This window comes from Aspergillus tanneri (assembly GCF_003426965.1).
Source record: "Aspergillus tanneri strain NIH1004 chromosome Unknown AapTan_7_pilon_pilon_pilon, whole genome shotgun sequence".
NCBI lineage: Eukaryota > Fungi > Ascomycota > Eurotiomycetes > Eurotiales > Aspergillaceae > Aspergillus > Aspergillus tanneri.
The window spans coordinates 2,920,773-2,942,216 of NW_022984634.1; the positions used below are offsets into that span (position 1 = coordinate 2,920,773).

Below are 21,444 nucleotides of genomic sequence, written 5' to 3' on the forward strand. Positions count from 1 at the left end.
ATTCTAATCCAATACTTGCCAAAGGAGAAGCAAAGGAACGAGGGCGTGAAAATACAATAAAAGAAAAGAACAAAAACAAAGAGGGTTGTAGGCCATGATATCTGGAATAGGGTTGATACTTAAAGTGACTCCACTCAATGCGTATGGTCATATTTCGAGTGCTCTAGATAATCTCTAGGTCGTCATCATCGTCATCATACGTTGTTTTGGTCGTCGCAGCTTCGGTTTTCCCTCCAAGGCTGTCCCTTCCGGCTTCCTTGATGCCTTTTGCAGTGATGAATCGAGTCTTCTTGACGCTGCCGTGGGATTTGTCACCATCATGGGCGCGCTTTAAGGGGCTCAGTTTCACATTGCCGGCCTTGCGTAGTCCCCCCAAGCCGAGGTTCTGGACCTGACTCGTGGCATCGGCATTTGACTTGTTCTGCATCTGCTTTACGGAGGGCGAAGACGGAGCGTTCTCCGCTTGTCGAGCACGGAGGTAGTCAGCGCCTATTCCAGGCCCACGAGAAGTGGAAAGCTTCTGCGCGATGTCGCGCTCTCGTTTCTGTTCCAGAAGACGCTTGCGGAAGCGTTCTTCCTTGCTCTCCGACCCACGGCTCATCATCCCTGCGGCTATGAAAGGGTCATCATGGTCAGCGTCGATGAGACTAGCAGCAGACTGGCCACGAGGCCTGTTGGAGAAAGGGTGGCTGGCGTCGTGAGAAGTCTTCGGAGCTGGTGCAATATAGTATACCGACTGAGTTTGCATGTCATATTGGGCACCATTCGCCTTCAGTCCGCTTTTATAGTCACCTCTCTTCCCTCCGCCGAAGAAGCCGGTGCGCGGGCCCGAACGCCCCCCAGGGCCAAACATGCCCGTTCCACTGTTGACGCCCATTCGCTGCGCTTGGGTACGGCGAACCTGGAGGTCGACGTGAAAATCACAGAACTCTGTCTTCCGGCCATCAACCCATGAATGACAGGTCTTACCGTCCTTTTTGACAGCCTTGCAGAATCCAATATCCTGTGCAAAACCTACTTCCAGGACTGTATCGTCGGATGAGGATATCGAGAGACTGAATTTGTTCGTGTCGAGCTTGTGCCTAGGGGGAGGCATGATCGTAGGATTCAGAATTGCGATGACGATGCCCTCTGAGAGTCTGTAATACCGCGGAAAAGCAGTGTCGAATAGGAAAAGATCGATGGTCCACTTAAGGTCTGTGAGTGTAATAGCCATGTATTGATTGGTATTCTGTAGCCCGTCGTCGAAGGGGTCGTTCTCCTTCGCAGAGACATTTTTTGATTCTTTCACCTGTTTTGGTTCGGATTTCGAGGCCACGATCCCAAACACCACATAGTCCCCGTCGATGTCCTCGGGTAACTCAAAGGCAGGGCCTTTGACTGTCCGAAGGAGGTCTGGGATTTGCAGGACTTTCTTATCTGCCAGAGTCCGGGACAGGAATGAATGGGGGAGGATGCGGTTCGAAAGATGCAATGAAGAGAAAGACTCAAATTTCGACGAATCCGGTGTCTTGTCAAGATCAAGTTCTCTCCCGCCAACAGACTCGTCCGAGGAAGCCTTTGTAAAGCTGCTCGCTTGCGAGGAGGGTGCACTCGACTCGGATTTGTGGTTTCGTCTATGGAAATAAGACCTTGACTCCGCAGGGTCAGCATTGCCGTGTTTGCGCGCACTGGGAGCAGTCTGGCTCCTTCTCAGCGCCGCTGGGCTGTTGCCCTGAAAGGACCGTAGAACGTCCTCCCGGCTAAAGCTTTCAGCCTGCCGGCGTCTCGTTGGAGACCTTACGGGAGACGTCGCCCGCGTCTCAGCGGCTGCAGCTTTAAATGCTTCCATCTCTGCCTTATCGAATTGGAATGCGACGCTGCGGTTCGCTTGGGACCTCTCTACTCGCTCTCTTCGGAGTTTATCCGTTGATCTGCTTTCAGCCATTCGTTCACTAAAGCTCTTGATCTTTTTCGCCTCTCCATCCGCCAGCGGCTGGGTATGAGACCCCAGACCATCTCGACTGCCCAAGCGACTTGTCGGCCGCGTTGTGGTTTTTGACATTGGAGGTCGCTTAAGGGACACCTCACCTCCTTTTCGACCCTTGTCAATTCCAAGAATAACTCGCCGAGGGGACACTGACTCAGTTGCAACAACCGGTCGCCGTGTTGGAGACAGCGGGACCTGAACCTCATCTGATTGAAATCTCGCACCAGGGCTCTTCGCGGTAAAATCGGAGGGCTGCGATGTGAAGCTAATGGCGGACGTTGGTCTGGAAAATGTCTTGTCTACCTCATGTGTACCTGAACCCGCGGTGGAAGATTTCCCTCGGCTCTTCTGAAGCTGTTTCAGCCTGAGTTGTGCCTTGATAGCTTCCAGCTTCAAATGAAGGGTTTCCTCATCCTCATCTTCGTCCAATTCGTCCATCCCGTCATCGAGTAGCCGCTGGGTTTTGGTCCGGAGGTTAGGCGTCGGGGTAGAGTGTTTCAGCGGCGATCCTAGGTTTTCTGCCCGACGTTGCAGCATTTTTTGATACTTCTTTCGACCGCTCGGGGAACTGAGAAGAGCCTCCCGAGGGGACTTTGGCGGCCACGAGGTCTCAACCACTATATAACGGGATCTGGTCAGTCCCACGATTGGCGGTGGATGGATATTCGGAGAGGAATTCCATACTCACTGCTGACCATTCTCTTCCGTCTAGGATATACGCCGCTTCTATGGTCCAGTGCGTTATAGAGCGCCGGCCATGATCGCAGGGATGTGAGAAACAAACAAGGCGATTGTGAGATGGAATGGCTCTGTTCTGTCCAGCAAGGCACAATGCAGAAGCACCTAGTGCCGGTGTTGTGATTGGCCGCAGAGAAGCGCGTCGCGTCGGAACGCGTCAAAGTCCCGTGACCTACATTGTCCTCTCTTCTTCTCTGGGAGTCAAGTATCGACTTCTACCTTCCTAGACCCTAAAAACACCATGCGCACCCGCTCAAATGCTCCATCGGAGCTGCCAGAGCCAAAGTCAGAGCCCGAGCAGCGCCACCCTCCACTCACGGCCGCCGAACGACCCAGCAAAACATTCCTCCTGCCTTCGTCGGCGACGGACGATGCGCGGATGGTCCTCCTGCCAAACCCAAAGACAGGAGAACTGACTCGCTATTTCTTCTGCCCCCAATTGGGTGTGCACGAGTTCACCGTGGTTGCCTCCCCGTCACACGTCCCACGCAGTATACTATTTTCTCATCCATCGGGGAACACTCCCAGCAAGGGGCATGCGACGCCAGCTACGGGTAGTATATCCAAGACGGCAGAAATACTGGTTGCAACCCCGATCGATGTGATCTTCTTTATGGTCCCCATTTTGTCCCAGTCCGCCAATGGTCTCTTTCAGCCCCTGGACGACGTTATCGACTCTCAGGACAAGCTCCCCAAACACCTACGCCACGTGCTATACAATGAGACTTTCCGAAAAACTCTACAGGACCGTGTAGAGGCCATCTGTGACTCCGTGGAGGCAGGTGATCAGCAGATGTTCCGGTTTAGTGAGACGAAGCTGCTCAGGGAATTGGTTTCCAAAGCCGAGCGCATGGTAGACCATGGTCTTCCGAAGAGCATGGAAGAACGTTTTATTCGTCAAGCCTTGGCGACTCCCCTCATGAATGTCAAACGTGCTGTCCCTGTCCCTAAAGATAACTCGTCGAATGATAATAAACAGGAAGAGAAATCACAAGAAAAGGAGACCCCATCAACAACAACTACGAGTTCAGCATCAGCCTCAGGCGAATCAGGCGAATCGACGCCCGCTAGCGAGCCATTGCCGGAAGAGCCCAAGACACCAGATCATGTAGCTCAATTACTGCGGATGTCTACTGCTCTGTCATTCATGAAAGAATCCTATCTGTCTCCATCGCTGTGCACCAGAATCAACGAGCTCCTCGCCGGGCCAGACGGCCCCATTGACTTCAAGCCATTAGAGGATCATCTGAAGCATGTGGCCAGTCTTCGCGCAGAGGCACTAGCGTCAAGATCCCTAGACGATTTTAGCCGAAAGCGAAGTGCAGAGGATATGGATGCTGCTGATTCCCGAGCCGAGACGAAACGTCGCAAGGAAGAAGAGGAGAAGAAGAAGAAGGCGGGAGAGTCCCGTGGCGTCAGGGAGTTGAAAAAGGTCAATACTGCGGGCATGAAGAAATTGAGCGACTTCTTCACCAAAGCCGCGCCAAAGAATTCCTAGTAGTTGTTTCGAAAGTCGACTTTTCGCTCTGTATTGAGCGCAGCAATAATATACTAGATGGTAACCTTCGATGATGATTCATCAAGGATTGACGCAGGACGACTATGCCTCTGATGGTTGTACCCTGTCGGTTCTGAGAGATTCCTGAGGGATTTCAAATAACTCCACTGGCCCACTAATCAGTTAAATTCCTCGGACCAATGGCCAAATGGGACATGCATCTAGTTCTGCTACAAATGATCCCAATCCAGGCTCATTCGAACCCTTCAAGCAGGGAATGTCACAGCTCAGGCATACCCTCCCTCTCGAGGGTGGAAGCCAACTAAAGATATCATACGACACTCGGGCCCAGAGGAAGTTTCGTCAACTCCAACTGGGCATATGATGCAGATGCTGGAATAAATGCCAATTCCATGTCAAATTAGAGGCTACTTCAGACTAAATCAATCAATTCTTCATTTAACATACCACCACCACTAGACCTTGACTTGGTCAATGGCTGCCCCGATAACCCTGTCACAAAAACATTAGCAAATTTCACCACGGGTCGACGAAATCACTGGGAGCCTCATTGTAACACGTACATAAATGAGCCGTTAGAAGGCTTGCTAATGACCATAGCCTGGGCCAGTTTTTCCTCGCTGATGTCGGGGAACTGCTTCAGGTAATACTCTTCCTTCAGGGCCTTAGTGACCGCCTCGACCTTGGACTGTGGCAGCATGTGGACGGTGCAACCGCCCCACCCCGCCCCGGTAAGCCGACTGCCCCAGGAACCCGCTCGACGGGCAATGGCACAGATGTTGTCCACCTCTGGAACGCTACATTCGTAGGCCGTGCGGCAGGATTCCTGAGACTCGTCCAAGAGCTGGCCCAGATAGCGGATGCGTCTGTCGTCGAGGGTATGGGCCTTGGCCAGACACGCCTTGAAGTCCAGCACGCGGCGAGCCTCGGTGTAACAGTGCAGAGCTCGCTGGCGCAGAAGGAAGCGCTCCGCTTGGACAGGGAATGAAGAGAGGTATTCGGCTTCCAGATCTGGGACGGAAATGGAGAGCAACTTGGCGATCTCCTCCCGCGTGTATCCTTGTTCCTGAGTGAGAAGTTCCCGGGTAGTTTGGATGACCGAGTCGATCTGGTACTCGAGCGGATCGCCTAGACGGCCTTCCTTGCGCATCAATTCCTCGTGGAAGTTCCGCAGGCTGTATCCTAGCGAACTGTTGTCCTTGGGTAGGGTCAAGCAGTGCTGGGCGGCCAAAACCACCGCGGCCAAGGTGCACTCCGCTACTCGAAGGTTGTAGTGACGAGGAGCCGTCTCAGCCTTGTTGGACGTGATAAAGCTCTGGGCCATGAGGAACGTGATCTCTTCTTCTGCCTTGGGGATGGGCACGTGCTGGACAAAGAAATTCGGGAAGAACTGGGTGTACAGCAGATATCCGCGGCGGGAGAAGATGGAAGCAGCTTGATCCATACTGCTAGGAGTTAGAATAATAATACAAGAATAATATATAGAGAGAATGATAAGAGAAACTTACCCTCCCGAATACACACCAACCGCCCGCTCCGAAACCACGGCCAGATCAAGCAAGTCCTGTTTGGAGACATTGTGCCTGTTGGCCTTCATGACCGCCAGAGCACTCGCGCAAACGAACGCTGCACTGCTCGAGATACCACCTCCCGGAGGCACATTGCCATCCGCTAGGACCTCCATGCTGGCAGGAACAAATGATCCATCCTGGTTCTTGTTGCGCAAAAACTTCAAGGCTCCCAGCAACCCGGCTTTAAAGTAATTGACCCATTCGTGTTTCTTGGGGTCAATCTCAATATCCCTGTCCCGGGGGACGGTGAATTCGTGCGACGGGAACTTCTCCGACTGCACGTTGGCGATCTTGACCGTTGACTCTGAACCAACAGAAGGGATGACCTTGACGGCCATGATCACGTCGACGCTCACCGCGGTGGGAAGGACATCGTAGAGGTTATAGTCGATGTGTTCGCCAATGATGTTGACCCGGCCCGGACTGCGGGCTACAAAATCCGGGCGGTGAGCGTAGGACTTGGTGAACTGGGAGACCAGTCCATCGAAGCGTCTCTGATGCTCTGGAGCAACTGAAGTGGCGGAGGTGTCGTCGGTTGCGTAGACCTCAGCGATAAATTCGGTCTGTGGGACGAGTTCCTGCGGGGTAGCCATGGCGGGGTAGAATACGAGATACTGAAAGAGAAGAAAAAGAAAAAGAAAAAGAAACACACGGTATCAAAGGAAGAGGAAAACAAAGAAAATCCCCAGGAAATGAGGCCTAGTACATCTTAGAGTAGAACTGTGCCCCGCAATGATAGCGTCGCGTGCCTGACCAGCAACTTCCAGCTTGTTTCCCTTTCCGGCCGATCCTATGACTCGGCTTCCCTTTGTTCGGCATCGTGCATTTCCACCCCGATCTCTATGCCTTCTTCTATACTCATGATAATGACCTCATGAGCCACAATCTAAATAGTTCACGTCCTCCGTCAAAGCGAAAAGTCCACGACGTCGCTACCAATAAAACCAAAGTATTTGGAATTAGCCGAAGCTAAAGATGAGAAACAAAGGATACCTGTGGCACGATATTGGCATCCACTTTTTTCTTCTTTTGTCTCTCTCTTTGAAGTGGTTTGTTTTCAGGCAGGGTTGAAGCTAATTCCCATTATATATTTTCTATACTTTATCAGAGATTGGTACGGCGCCGATATGCGAACCTATACTCTGCACGTACTAAGAATAAAAGCCAGGATGATCAATAGCTTGATCTGGGATTGGCTGGCCCAATACCAGCCTGTCGAAATAATTCACTTGAAATTAGTCTGAATGGGCTATCATGCAGTGTCGATAAATGTTTGTTGCTAAGACAGTATATATTCAAAATACAGTCCATGAAAACAGATTGAACTGGTTTCATATGAAGACTAAGAAATTAACCAGAGATTGAGCAATCCTGCAGTAATTATGGACTAGTTACTCAGTACACTCTTCTAATTTACTCAGACAGACTGGACATCAGAATGCAGAAAAAAGAACAATACTAATCTAATTGATTAAATTGGTGTTGAATAGTGTGACTATCTCTAACTTTAAACTTGTCTTGATCAAAGATGCCATGGGTCATTTACGCTTGGTGGTTACCCAGAAGTATTCCTAGTCAGTTATAGTATTAGAAAATTAATGTTATAGAGCAATACCCCTCCTTACATTGTAAATGCTCAATACTTGAATCATTTTATTTTACCTTTTATGCCTCGTACTGTCATACGGGAGAGCTCCGGGATCGGCCGGAGGAATATTTGGCAAATTGGCGGACATGACCCTCACTCTGGTGGTGCTGATCAGATTATGCTATTCGGGCATCCTACATCAAGTCCTTAGAGGTAAGGTATTTGCATACTTCGTAGTAGATGTACGGAGTAAGTGTATACTCGTGAGCATGTGACATGGATCCACGAAGTCATCCATGGTCAACTATGTGAGATGACCAGACTATCAGAGAACCATCGCATTGACGGCCGAGGCATGCAAGGATCCCTCTTCAGTAATGTGGGATGTCTTGAGACTACCCATACGAGTCATAGCCTCTGACCTGGCGAGAATTTGCTGTCTTTATTCACTAGTAATTACTCTTAACTATTTAACACTATTACTTATGAAGCTGTTGGTCGCCGATGATCGGAAGCACTTGAGGCTCCGGACCAATCAGACCCCCGAGATTATTCGACTACCTTGGCGCTAGGCCCGTTCTGGTTAGTCATCCAGATGCTCTCCAGAAGTTTGAGTCTTTTCTCGTGCGGCCATAAGGGCCGGTTACTCACACCAGGTTCCGTTGACTGTCCCGTTGACTCTCCCCTTCCATATACTTCACCCATCTCCCTACTCTCTGGCCTGGCAGTCATCGATTTACAAGATGATGCCTCTAAGACCATCGAGAAGCGCCCTGCGCGCTCTGCACTATCAGCGGTGTATTGCTTCTGCCAGAAGATCGTTCACCTCTCTGCCATCCTCGCCCCACCGCTTTTCTGCTCAAAAACGTGCCCAGAGTACTGCTGCAGCTCCTGCGAGGTGAGTGCCGTCCCTAGAGGCGGTGTCCCAGTCAATTGCTTTAGTTCAGTTTGGATTAATCTGCTCTTTGTTCTGGCCTAGTGATGCGAGGCCTGTTCCCAGTCCTGCTTTTAACCAAGAACTCCAACGCAGTGGTGTATCACCGCTTCAAAATAGAGAGGTCCCCGAGTTGGATGATTCGTAGGTTGATTCACAGTCGCTTGATCAAATAACTGTGGATTGTGTCTAATCTATCTGCTATGAAACAATAGATTCGTTGGACTCAGCGGTGGAGAAATCTTCCATGAGATGATGCTCCGTCTCGATGTCAAGCATGTCTGTGAGTCATCCTAAGAAATCCAAAAAAAAAAAAAAAAAAAAAAAGAATACATACTCTCTCTTAGGTTCCAATTAAGATCATGTTACTGACGTGAATAGTCGGATATCCTGGAGGCGCCATTCTTCCCGTTTTCGATGCGATCTACAACTCCAAACACTTCGACTTTGTTCTACCTCGACATGAACAAGGTGCTGGACATATGGCCGAAGGGTACGCCCGGGCTTCAGGAAAACCTGGTGTGGTTCTAGTCACTTCTGGACCTGGCGCCACCAATGTCATCACCCCTATGCAGGACGCCCTGTCGGACGGCACTCCTATGGTGGTCTTCTGCGGTCAGGTCCCCACCAGTCTGATTGGGACCGATTCGTTCCAAGAAGCCGATGTCATTGGCATCTCCAGAGCCTGCACCAAATGGAACGTTATGGTGAAATCCGTGGCTGAACTTCCCCGCCGCATTCAGGAAGCGTTCGAGATCGCTACCAGTGGTCGCCCCGGCCCCGTCCTGGTTGACCTTCCGAAGGATATTACTGCCGGTATCCTTCGGAAACCTATCCCGATGAGTAGCACCCTCCCCTCCCTTCCAAGCGCGGCGGGTGTTGCGGCTCGGGAGCTGGGCATGAAGCAGCTCGAGAACACAATCAGCCGCGTCGCGCGTCTCATTAACATTGCCAAGAAACCTGTCCTGTATGTTGGACAGGGTCTTCTCGCTCGTCCCGATGGCCCGGAGGTTCTGAAGGAATTTGCTGATAAGGCCTGTATTCCCGTGACCACCACACTGCAGGGTCTGGGAGGGTTCGATGAGCTGGACCCGAAGGCTCTGCACATGTTGGGAATGCACGGCTCTGCCTACGCCAACATGGCTATGCAGGAAGCCGATCTGATCGTCGCTATCGGTGCCCGTTTTGACGATCGCGTCACCGGCAACATCTCCAAGTTTGCCCCTCAAGCCAAGCAGGCCGCCGCGGAGAACCGTGGTGGCATTGTTCACTTCGAGATCATGCCCAAGAACATCAACAAGGTTGTTGAGGCCAACGAGGCCGTCGAGGGAGACTGTGCGGAGAATATCCGCCGCCTCATTCCCCACGTTAAAGCCGTGTCGGAGCGCCCAGAATGGTTTGCCCAAATCAATGACTGGAAAGCTCGATTCCCTTTTTCTCTATATGAGAAGCAGTCCGACGACGGCCCAATCAAGCCTCAAACTTTGATTGAAAAGCTCAGTGACCTCACGGCACACATGAAGGATCGCACCGTTATCACTACGGGTGTGGGTCAACACCAGATGTGGGCGGCTCAGCATTTCCGCTGGCGCCATCCCCGCACCATGATCACGTCTGGTGGTCTTGGTACCATGGGCTATGGCCTCCCCGCTGCCATTGGAGCCAAAGTTGCTCGCCCCGATGCCCTTGTCATTGACATTGACGGAGATGCCTCGTTCAACATGACCCTGACCGAGCTCTCCACTGCCGCCCAGTTTAACATTGATGTCAAGGTCCTCTTGTTGAATAATGAGGAGCAGGGTATGGTGACCCAATGGCAAAACCTGTTCTACGAGGACCGTTATTCGCATACCCATCAGAAAAACCCGGAATTTGTCCCTCTTGCCCAGTCCATGGGCGTGGCCGCTGAGAGGTGCACTAGTCCCTCGGAAATGGAAACCAAGCTGAAGTGGTTGATTGAGAGCGAAGGTCCTGCTCTTCTCGAAGTTTTTACTGATCGCAAGGTGCCGGTGCTGCCAATGGTCCCGGCAGGTAGCGCCCTGCACGAGTTTCTCGTGTACGATGAAGGTATGTCATTCCGACTTCGGTGACCTTTTGTTTCTACTGGATACTGACAATGGGTTGTGTTTGTAGCAAAGGAACAGGAGAGGAAGGCCTTGATGAGGAAACGCAATGTAAAATTTTAATCAACCTCACCACGACGAAATTCCATGCCGATGATTTGCAGTTCCAATAAAAGTGCACTCCTGATCTTTCTGTTGATATCCACGGCGTTTCTGGCAGGTTCTGAAAATGCTGCACCATGACGTCGGACAGCCTTGCTCAGTGGGGAGGTACGAACCCAATTTACTGTAGGGCATATCAAGTAACGTTTGCCCAATCAATATGATTATAATCTCTATTGAATGTGGCTTGTTCGATTTTTTTTTTTTAAAAAAAAAATAAATTTGTTTGGCACGCAGGTGAAAGGAAGGCTAATCAGGAAAAGTATAAGGCCAAAACGAAAAAAAGAAAGCAAGTGATTTGGGGTTTCTACCTGCCGTGGTACTACTTTGTATATAATCTTCATTTTTTTTGTTAACTTGTCCATTGGACTCACTGGGGGAGTTGTAATAGGAAAGCATGCCAATTGTTCAATGGTTCTGTAAAGAGCGTGATAAGCTGTGTAAGCTCCCCGCCCCTCCAGATGAGTCAGCGCGGCGACTTCTTCGCCTCTTGGGGCAGTTTATATCCGAGGAACAGTTACTTAGGAGCTTCCCTGAGCTATCTCAAGCTGCTATCAACTTCTCCGTTTCTTCATCAACCTTCATGACCTCAGCTGTCCGCTCATAGTCACAGTACAGGATGGTACGTTGGGCCATCGCCATCTAGACAGCGGTATCTTTGCATCTATCTCGCTCGATCGTGCCCTGCAACTATGGCGTCTGTCCCGAGCTACTCAACCACCTCGGGAAGAATACGATCATCCGACTGCCCTCCTTCCTCCTCACAGGATGAAGGGGTAAGGAGATCGGAGACCAACAGTTCTCCTTCAACCGAGCCCTCTGAGGATAACGAGACGATATACCTCAACCGACCCGAAGCAACTGCGTCCAGTAGTAATCTCCCCGTTGAGAACCGGAACGCCACCGACACATCCAACGAAGAGCCCCGCAAATGCTGGATCTGTTATACCGATGAAACAGAGGACTCGCCACTGAATTCGGAATGGCGCTCACCCTGTCCTTGTGCCCTGACCGCCCACGAAGAGTGTCTCTTAGACTGGCTTGCCGATCTGGAAAACCCTCGGGCTCGTAGGCGGAATGGTCGTAACGCGAAGATGGTGTGTCCACAGTGCAAGTCCGAAATCATGGTCTCTCGTCCGCGGAGTTATGTCGTTGACATGGTCCGGATGCTGGAACGGTTCGCGGGTCGGCTGGTCCTTCCCGGCATGGTGTTCACACTGGCAGGCACGGTCTGGGCAGGGTGCTGTGCGCATGGTGTGTATTCTATGTACTTTGTTTTTGGAACCGAAGAAGCCCGGCAGATTATGGAGGAGGCGGCAGACGGCTCGTGGAACTCGGGCCTCAACCTTGGGTTGCCGCTGATCCCGTTGGTGTTGATCTTTTCGCGGACCCGGTACGCTGAAGGTCTGCTGCCAGCCATCCCAGTTCTATTCTTCGCAACGCACAATCCAGGTCATGAACCGGATCTCGAATTCTGGCCGCCGAGCGCGGCGATGACTTTTGCGGCTCTCCCATACGTCAAGAGCTTCTACAGCGCACTTCACGAAAGATTATTTGGCAAGTTGGAGAGAAAGTGGATCGTGGAGGTGCAACCACGCCAATCCGACATAAACGACCTTAATGACAATGCACCGCCCGAGCAGCCGGAATTGGGCCCATTGGGTGACGACAACGGCCAGGTACTAATGGAATTTGGCCTGGAGTTGCAAGTGGACGATGATGGGATCCAGGGCGATATAGGTTTTCGCGCAGGAGAGCAGGAGGGACAAGGGCAACCGAACGGACAAGATCAGGGGGCTGAGGGGAATGGTCAAGCTTTGGGATTGGGTCGGCGGGAAGACCTCATACATGAGTCTGGCAACCTGGCCGATATTGTTCTGGGGGCGCTCGCATTTCCAGCGATATCGGCCTCTGTCGGAGGCATTCTGAAGTATTGCCTGCCGAAATCATGGACCACGGCATCCTCAACGCTTGAACGTGGCAGACCGGGACTACTACAGACCAGATGGGGCAGGAGTGTGATTGGGGGCTGTGTCTTCGTGCTATTGAAAGATGCATTGGTTCTCTACTGCCGGTGGAAACTGGCACAAACTCACCGGCGACGGAGGGTACTTAATTACGATCGAACGAAGAAGCAGGTGGTCGATAAACGATAAACTTGAGACTCGGCTTAGGTCCAGAGGTACCGATTACTTGATGATAGTATGATGCATTCTACGGCGTTTTGGGTTGGGACATAGGTATGGGTGATATCTCATTGTTCATCTTTGGACACTTGTGTTTCCATGCAGGCAAGATGTCAATACAGGGAGTAATCAGACGGGTACGAAGAGGTTGATAATTATTCCATGAATACGCTGTCATTGTGTAAAGGACTTTTGAAGATACCTGGATAGCAATACGAGTTCTGTACCTTCATACCTGGGAAGACAATAAGTAGTACGAATGCCGCCGCGCTTATTAAAATTAGCGCGCGGCTCATTTCCCGATCCGCGAATGGAATGCTCCCCAAAAAAGGCAGACAGACCCTCTCGCTTCGTCCCCGTCCACCCAACATTCAACCATCCACCCGCAGACAAGTGTTCACCATGCGGCCTTTGTCGCCCGTTCTCGCCTCGTTGGCGAATGTATTCCGGATTCCAATTTCCCAGACCCCGTCAAGACCGACCATCGGTCGTGTGTGCAATAAACTCCTCACTGAGAATAAATCGATCACGTCCGCCACGCAGCCCATGGCTGCGCGGTCGTTTTCGACTACGAATGCTTTATTAAAGAGAAAGGGGAATGGCCCTCGGACGGATCGTCGGATTAGTATGTCCATTTTATTTTATTCATTCTATTTATTCTATTTCCCGTTGAGTTTCTCCGCATGTATTATGTATCTGTTTTGAATTTCACCACTCCAGCCAACCCTTTTTCAAAAAACTAAAAAATAGAGAGAGAGAGAGAGAGAGAACTATGGCTATGACTAACGTAATCACAGCTCTAATCCGTTACTTCCTCTGGCATCCACTTACTCCCCGTCCCCTCCGATTCTCTCGAACGCGGTACCTACGCCATTGGACGATCCATCGTGCCTGGCAACTATATCAAGGACAGCAGCGACGGGCGCACCAGCTGGAGCTGCAGCGCCAGTGGCAGGCGATGTCGGCGGCTTGCGAGGAACTGCGCACCGGGGCGGGAGACGGTGGCAGACTGTTTCGGAAATCGATGATCAAAACGGGTATCTTCCGGGATATGTTTCCTATTGAGTATGGACGGTTGCAGACGGAGAGTCCTGGGAAAGAGGGTTGGAATCATGAGTGGAAGAGGATGGAGAAGAAATAGATGATATACCGTTGTATATCTCCTGTATCTATTGTGGGTGTGGGGTGGGATTGTATAGGTCTATTTTATTTTGCTCTTTACAGCTTCCCTTTTTTATTTGTAAAATCCAGGTTCTTTTTTGTACTGTACAGTATCAATGGTTGAGTTTGATCCAGTGATTTGAGTTTGGCTACAGTCCCTAAAAAGGATTAGAGATAATTCACAATGTATTTGTTGTATCACGATGACAATAAAGAAAGTAAACATAGTAGATAGATCAATCGCTAGACAGCAGATAGGGAGTGAGCTGAGGAGAAAATCAGACAAAAAAAAAAAAATTCAAGGAATGACAGTATTCATAAAGCGAAAAACAACCAGTCGCTCCAAAGATAAATTACCCATACCAAAGGAGAGAATTCGCAGTGCACTCGCATATAAAGGAAAGTCGCCAAAGCATGACCTCAGAATAAGAATCAATAGTAATGCAATGGGTCTCGAATGAAGAGCCCACGTAACATGCGAATTAATGTGCGACAGGTATAATTGCAGTCGAGAGAAAGTCCACCCAAACGCCGATAATGCAAGATATACTAGTCAAAATTCATCGACGACTCTTCCACTCCCCTTTTTGAGCAAAATCCAATCTACTTGTTGGGTTATCTGGAGATTGGTGAAAAGCGATTCGGCGTCCGAGCGTGAACAAGAGATTACCGTATCTCCTCCAGTTGGTCCTCCAGTTATAGAACAATGCAGCAAGAGCCTTTCCGTTTATCGAATGTCAGAAGAGCTGCACGGGTGGCCGCTTCGAACACATCGTCAACTCCCTCTCCCGTCAGGGAAGAGCATTCGAGATATTTTCTAGCTCCGATCTGGGTGGCCGTTTCACTCCCTTCCTTCGGGGTCACAAATCGCAGCGACTTCTTCCTCATCTCCTCAACTGCATGCGAGTCTTCACGGAGATCTTTCTTCAACCCGACCATAATAATCGGCACACCGGGACATCGTTCATTGGCCTCTACGATCCACTAGTCACAGATGAATCAGTTCAATCCCCAGGTTGAAGAATGGGAAGACCAACCTTGTGTTTTACATTCTCCAATGAATCTGGCGTATCGACGGCGAAACCAATTAAGATCACATGTGCCTTGAATATGCCAATGGACGTAGTCGCTCGTAATCTTCTTGACCAGCGGTATCCCACAACGCCAATTGAACGGACCGACCATCGACTCTGCAATCTGTCACGTAGTTCTCAAAAACGGTTGGAACCTATTGCACGTATGGGACGGTCAGAGGGCAAGCTTGAGACGCTAGAACAAAGGGGGGCATATAGGTAGTTACGTACGTAATGCTGTCAACAAGAGATCCGTTAGCCATGATGTCTGCAAGGTCTCCGCTTCTAGATGGAGATCCTTGGGAGGGCACTTACAGTTGGGAAATAACCCAGCGTGAAGACACTCAGCAGACTAGTTTTCCCGCAGGCACCGTCCCCTATAATTACCAGTTTTCTATAATACGCCCGATATCAGTACACAATCCAAGGACAAGGGAAGAAGAAGATGCCGTATCCCTGTGTTTCCCATCGACTAATGCAGCGGAAAAAATTGACGACAGGGGAACGTAACGGACATGAGAATCCTTTTCTCATTTATACAACGTGGGTGTGGCACGTACCTTCGCATCACATTGTCGTCCTGTGGTTGTTGTTGAGCCATTTTTTCCAGGAGTGGTTGAAAGCACGAAACTCCTTGGGGCAATCTTGCAGACGAATTTCAAGAGAAGGAATGCGGCCAGGCCGATAGAATGGCAAGGGCGCTGGTAAGCCCTGTCGGAATTCGGGAGTGCAACCGAAATCAGGCGCCAGGCTGAGTTGGTTCACTTCACTTCACACTCGGCACGGCTTTCTTTCAGGGAGGATGATACCAATGAGGGGAAGCAACTGGTGAGAACGTCCCCTCCCCCTAACTGCAGGACGACGAGAGGGCAACAAATGGCTTTTTTTTTACTGGGGAGGGAAAAAGAATCAGTGGTTCTGGAAGGCGGTCGCGGTGAGGCTGAAGACTTAAACGGATCGACCAGAATCGAGGATTACTGTATGTTACTTACGTCTGGGGAAGTACGTAGGGTATGTATGTCAATACAGTACCTAGTACCTAGTATCGTATGGACAGCGAAAACCGTACATACAGTACCAGAAAGAGGGCTCTTTCAGGGAGAACAACTACGGAGGGGCACCATGGCAATAAATAGACCCAGGGATGGTAGAAAGCGAGGACCAATACTGCAAATCAAATGGAAGGATGAGATCGACCGGCAGATGGCACAGCTGAAGAGAAGCACAAGCCTATCCACTCGTTTCTAAGGTTAGAGAGATGTCTCAGCCGTCTCCCACTAAGCGACGAAGATTCCATCCTAGTTGTTATTATTATTACTCGGGTGGGGAGCCAGGTGCGACAGGAATTCGTGGAAGCGCACAATATTAATAGGACGGGCTCACTTTGCCCCGGAGGAATTGATGATTCTCACGATGAAGTTCCTGTCTGACGGTCTTGTCCAGAGACAATTCCCCACCCGAACCGTCGATGGATTACAGAAGTACTAGAAGTATTCTGATTCTTATTCTTGGCGGACGGGAGGAGTTCCCTGAATTCTATCGGAGAGGTACCGTGGGAGCTCCGTAGGTATACGGACTATGTAATATATACCAGACAGGATCGATACAGTAGAATAGATCACGTGCAGTATTGGTTCCTGAGGCCAGTGCATCGCTTGCGGCGGCTATCTCTGGTGCGGCCAGCGCCAACGCCCGGCGTCAAGTTCCAGTTCAAAGATCCACCGTTCAAAGCCATCACCGACATTTACACCATCCTGGGCAGCGCTTGTTCGCCGACACTGCTTACTTGCCATCCGACTTGGCTCCCTTAAACTCTTTTGCTGCCCTCCAGTTCGCCTGGCCAATCTGGCCCCGGTTGCCCTTGACGCCTGGACCCCCTCGCCGTGCCGCCCGGCTCCTTTCCACCCCTCTCCGCCCTCATTCCCCGTTTGTCACCTAGTTAGTATCTGACCTTTGTTTGACCTTGACTCTTTCTCTCCACCTGCCAACTCGTGTTGTCGGAGCTGGGTTGCCGTGTCTTCCTTTCCTCACTCTGCCCAACTGCCATCGTTTCCGACCTGACTGGTGAGCTTGTTGGCTTTTTTCTTTTTCTCGTTTTTTGTTCTCTCTCACTCCTTCGATTCCTCCATAGAACGGCTTGTTGCGGCGCCCATCTCGAGGGTTCGATCGACCGACCTCCTCCTACTCTAGCATGGTGACTAGCTGGGAAGAATCTCGGAGACCTGCGACTTGATCTTCACGCCACTCGCCTCAGGAAATCAGCCATACCCTTCCCCGGACTACTGTCGCGGATACCCGGGTCTACCTTCCATTTTCCTCTATCATGTCCGCTCATGGATCGACTCGCCCCACTAACGGCGATCCCTCCACAAGGACTGAAAATATGCCGTCTTCATCGACAGATACAAAGCCGACGACCGTCAACCGTAAGAAGCAGAAACGCAGACAGAAGCAGGCAGCTCGTATGGCGGCGGAGCGTCAGTTTGAGAATGGACATATTCTCGCGGATGCCGCAGAGGAGAACAGTCCCAGTCGGACGGGACCAGAAAGCCATCCATCGGACGACCATGACTACAACGACTCCGTGAACGGTGACGTGTACTACGATGAAGAACCCCGAATCCTGAACGCGCCTCCTCCTATGACGACCTCTTCAACGACTAATGCGCCAGACGACCAGTCGAAAGCAGCCGGGCGAAAGTCCAAGAAGAAGAAAGGGAAGAAAGGCCGTAGCGGTTCACAGACTCATGGAGATGAAAGTTCCACTCCGCTCTCTACCCCTTCGGTGTCGATGTCGCATCCTCTTGTTCCGCCTTTACCGCCTCATTTTGGTTCGCGCACGATTCTGAAGTCGACGAAAGACCGCAGCATATGGAACACGTCGACACAAGAAGAACGCGAGAATATCAAGACATTTTGGCTCGAGTTAGGTGAGGAAGAAAGACGACAACTTGTCAAAGTGGAGAAGGACGCGGTGTTGAAGAAGATGAAGGAGCAGCAAAAGCACTCGTGCAGTTGTACGGTGTGCGGGAGAAAGCGAACGGCCATCGAGGAGGAGCTCGAGGTGCTTTACGATGCCTACTACGAGGAGCTTGAACAGTATGCGAACAACAACCAAGGCTCGTTTGAGAATGGCCCGCCAATCCCCCCTCCCCGGTTATATCACCCACCCCTGCGATCCCCTGGCCACCACACGCGAACGCACGGTCAATTCCATCCCTCGCGAGGTCGAGTAGAGGTCCCTGACGAAGATGAGGATTTGGAGGAGGACTACGACGAAGATGAGGAAGACGACGAGCCGTACAGCGACGAAGATTTCGAAGATGAGGACACACGGGCCGCTCGTGCAGATTTCTTTGCCTTTGGAAATAGTTTGACTGTGAAAGGTAAGACGGAGATTTACGACTTGTGTATTTTTGGTCTACTATCTTTGAAGCTCGAGCTAATTTTCCCCTCCCTCCTTTTGATCTTCCTGTTCCAGATGGTATTCTTACAGTTGCAGACGACCTTCTAAAGAACGATGGGAAGCATTTTATCGACATGATGGAACAGCTGGCGGAACGCCGGATGCAGCGCGAGGAGGATACCCAGTTTGGAATCACAGCCGGCCACCAGTCACTCCACGACGGTCATAACCACGGACCCTATGACGAAGAGGATTACGATGACGAGGAAGAAGAGGACTATGACAGCCAGGAGGATGAAGACTACGAGGAGGATGATATGGTTAGTGCACTCGCCACTGTATCCACACCGTTCTCTAATCCAGACTGACCAATTTTTCATAGGATGCCATGACCGAGGAGCAACGTATGGAGGAGGGCCGACGGATGTTCCAAATATTTGCAGCGCGAATGTTTGAGCAGCGTGTCTTAACCGCTTACCGAGAAAAGGTCGCCGAGCAACGTCAACAAAAGCTGATAGAGGAGCTCATGGAAGAAGAGACTCGCAACGAGCAACGGAACGCCAAGAAAGCTCGAGAAGCCCAGAAGCGCAAAGATAAGAAGAAGCAACAAAAGCAGGCTAAGGAAGAGGAAAAGGCGCGCAGGGACGCAGAGAAGGCAGCGGAAGAGGCAGCGGCCAAAGCCGAGCAAGAAAGAAAGCTGGAGGACCAAAGGAGGAAACGAGAGGAGCAGCGCAAGAAGCGAGAAGCGGAACGGAAGGCCCAGGAAGAGGAGCGTGCCCGTAAAGAGGCCGAGAGGCAGCGGCGACTGCGGGAGGAACGAGAACGACACGCAGAGTTGGAACGAAGGCACCGCGAACAGAAAGAACAGGAAAAGAAAAAGCGGGATGAAGTGCGACGACGAGAACAAGAGGAGCGCGAGTTGCGAGAAAAGAAGGCCCGGGTAGAACAGGCAAAGAAAGAGAGCGCCGTCAAAGCAGATCAAGACGCGGCTGCGAAACGAGCGTCGCAGCCTGTGATCCCCAGCAACCTGCACCATCCACCTTCGGGCCACTTGCAGTCCCCTCATTATCAAGTGGCAACGCCCGTGGTCCCGAAAGCTCCCACTCCGGCTCGCCCCCGTCAACCTTCTCAGCATGGCTCGCACACCTCGTCGCCACGATCCCAGGCAGAACCATCGCAAACGTCTATCTCACCCCGATCGATGGTGCCATCTCAGTCGTCAGGACCCTCGAGTGTGGCCTCCAAACAAAGCCAGGGGCAGCCCATTTTGCATCATCCTCAGCCTTCAACCCCGTTGTCTCCCCTCGGCTCGATGGGCAGAGCTCACCCACCTGGTTTCCCAGGTCCTATCAGCGGACTACCGTCGAATCCCCCTGGATTGGCTGGAATGATTCCTCGGTCGTCAATGGGTCCTGAATTACCCACGTATCCTCCGCATACGGGTCCTCTCATCGGCCAGTTGCGAGGCTTCCCTGCGCCCAATGGGATTCCAATACCCCCAGGGATGAACGGTACACGCCCAATACCCCCTGGACGTGGATTCCCACTCGACCCAGGGCATGGTCTTCCATTCCATACCCAACCACCAATGTCGGGTGCATTCTCTGCACATCAGGCTGGACTGTCTCATAGCCATTCCCGGCAGCCATCGAACTCATTCGAGCGATCTCCCCGCGAAGCGCACGCCCAGATATTCCCTATCTCTCGGCCTAGCCCTATAAAGCGTCCATCTAGTACCCAGCAAGAACAGCAGAGTGACAGCAACTGTACGAACCGAGACGTGGATAATCTGAGCGCGCATTTGGGTAGCAGTGCCCTTCTTGATGACTCTGATATCCCATTCACGTCCAATCTCTCCCAATCACTCCCCGGCGCCACAGCTCCGGGATCCTTACCGGGACCGACAAGAGCCAGCTTTGGAGCACCATCGCTGTTCCCCGATCCTCTCAGTGGTATGTAAAATGTCTCCATCGACAGGATGATTCTATTCGAGGTGCAGTACTCACATCTTTGCACAGCATCCAAACACGGTAATTTCTCGGTGAATCCCGGAGTAGGAGGCAGTACATGGGGGGCACAGATGCCCTTTGGTGCCTCAGCATTCCCCGGTGCTCCGATGTGGGGAACTGCTGTTCATGGTCAGTGTATTGCATACTTGGTGTGTTTATCTGCAGCGATACTGACAAGAACACTCTAGGTAGCGGCTGGTCCAACAACAATGCCTTCGGGTCTAGTAGCCATCATCGTGCGCATACGTCTCGACCTGTTGCCGTTCGGTTGCTGGTGATCCAGGCGTGGAAGCAACTGAATACAATGAGCCCGTCTAAGGGTGCAAGCGGATATCATGACGCTAAACTTGTTCTTCGCCAGGTCGACCACCTCCGCTCAGCCAACGAGCCCTCGATCTCGCTCAAGGAGATGTTGGACATCTGCGACACGGAAGGCAGCACGCAAAACGGGGGCGGTTCATTCTCGATCAAGAGCGACGAAACGGGCGACTTTGTCAAGTTCGAGCCCGACAACAACAGTGCCACCTCAGGTCACAGAGGGAGCATTGTGCCTGGTGAGATCGGCAGTCCTATTCCGAGTAGCAGTATACCGGCATTTGGAGGGGTTGGCAGTACACCATCGGTGCTAAGGCAGTTTTCTTCTCCACCAACTGGGTTCTAGGCGTTCAGTTTGACTTCAGCATCCTCTCAGTGGACGGGGGTTATTATTGCTTGCTTCCTTTCTTAGTCTACATGATTCTGCACTTTGGGATGAGTGTTTGTCTTTTTCTTTTTTTAACCCAGCGTGTGTCATGTCATGGTTGTCTTTCCCCCCCTTTTTCCTTCGCTTTTCTTTCGTGTTCTTTTCTTTCTTTTTCATGATATTCGTTTCCCCATATCCAATGTTCGAGTCCATATCTCGTTCACCGACTTGGTACATTCTCATGTCTTGTATGTCCTATTTTCACTATGCACCGATTCCCAAGGAGCACATGGATCTCCGATTTTCGCGTCAATCAACTAACTCAATTGCATGATCGATTGGTTTCACCAGTCTGTCATCTGGTCTCTGGTTCTGAATTTGTA

General features: G+C 51.2%; 8 protein-coding genes across 8 annotated transcripts; 5 read left to right on the forward strand and 3 right to left on the reverse strand.

Annotated features, from left to right (window-relative positions):
- Positions 1-163: 163 nt before the first annotated feature.
- ATNIH1004_007573 (Mcm10/DnaG-type zinc finger protein) lies at positions 164-2,667 on the reverse strand (the record flags this gene model as incomplete). Its single annotated transcript, XM_033572193.1, has 2 exons — positions 164-2,586; positions 2,658-2,667. 2 exons carry the CDS (start codon positions 2,665-2,667, stop codon positions 164-166), a joined length of 2,433 nt encoding a protein of 810 aa, XP_033425508.1.
- Positions 2,668-2,948: 281 nt separating this feature from the next.
- On the forward strand, positions 2,949-4,205 carry ATNIH1004_007574 (uncharacterized protein; the record flags this gene model as incomplete). The annotated part of the gene is made up of 1 exon (XM_033572194.1): positions 2,949-4,205. The coding sequence occupies one exon, from the start codon at positions 2,949-2,951 to the stop codon at positions 4,203-4,205; it is 1,257 nt and encodes a 418-aa protein (XP_033425509.1).
- A 476-nt stretch (positions 4,206-4,681) lies between these two features.
- Positions 4,682-6,390, reverse strand: GAL1 (galactokinase galE; the record flags this gene model as incomplete). Its single annotated transcript, XM_033572195.1, has 3 exons — positions 4,682-4,718; positions 4,790-5,674; positions 5,735-6,390. The coding sequence occupies 3 exons, from the start codon at positions 6,388-6,390 to the stop codon at positions 4,682-4,684; spliced, it is 1,578 nt and encodes a 525-aa protein (XP_033425510.1).
- A 1,738-nt stretch (positions 6,391-8,128) lies between these two features.
- Positions 8,129-10,555, forward strand: ILV2_2 (acetolactate synthase catalytic subunit; the record flags this gene model as incomplete). Its single annotated transcript, XM_033572196.1, has 5 exons — positions 8,129-8,283; positions 8,365-8,463; positions 8,535-8,602; positions 8,701-10,386; positions 10,464-10,555. 5 exons carry the CDS (start codon positions 8,129-8,131, stop codon positions 10,553-10,555), a joined length of 2,100 nt encoding a protein of 699 aa, XP_033425511.1.
- Positions 10,556-11,236: 681 nt separating this feature from the next.
- On the forward strand, positions 11,237-12,700 carry ATNIH1004_007577 (RING finger domain protein; the record flags this gene model as incomplete). The annotated part of the gene is made up of 1 exon (XM_033572197.1): positions 11,237-12,700. The coding sequence occupies one exon, from the start codon at positions 11,237-11,239 to the stop codon at positions 12,698-12,700; it is 1,464 nt and encodes a 487-aa protein (XP_033425512.1).
- Positions 12,701-13,132: 432 nt separating this feature from the next.
- On the forward strand, positions 13,133-13,871 carry ATNIH1004_007578 (mitochondrial 54S ribosomal protein mL40; the record flags this gene model as incomplete). The annotated part of the gene is made up of 2 exons (XM_033572198.1): positions 13,133-13,355; positions 13,528-13,871. 2 exons carry the CDS (start codon positions 13,133-13,135, stop codon positions 13,869-13,871), a joined length of 567 nt encoding a protein of 188 aa, XP_033425513.1.
- Positions 13,872-14,587: 716 nt separating this feature from the next.
- On the reverse strand, positions 14,588-15,565 carry rho2 (putative Rho GTPase Rho 2; the record flags this gene model as incomplete). The annotated part of the gene is made up of 5 exons (XM_033572199.1): positions 14,588-14,875; positions 14,929-15,081; positions 15,196-15,201; positions 15,280-15,358; positions 15,525-15,565. The coding sequence occupies 5 exons, from the start codon at positions 15,563-15,565 to the stop codon at positions 14,588-14,590; spliced, it is 567 nt and encodes a 188-aa protein (XP_033425514.1).
- Positions 15,566-17,347: 1,782 nt separating this feature from the next.
- Positions 17,348-21,040, forward strand: NST1 (putative stress response protein Nst1; the record flags this gene model as incomplete). The annotated part of the gene is made up of 5 exons (XM_033572200.1): positions 17,348-18,350; positions 18,446-18,690; positions 18,753-20,322; positions 20,389-20,508; positions 20,568-21,040. The coding sequence occupies 5 exons, from the start codon at positions 17,348-17,350 to the stop codon at positions 21,038-21,040; spliced, it is 3,411 nt and encodes a 1,136-aa protein (XP_033425515.1).
- Positions 21,041-21,444: the final 404 nt, after the last annotated feature.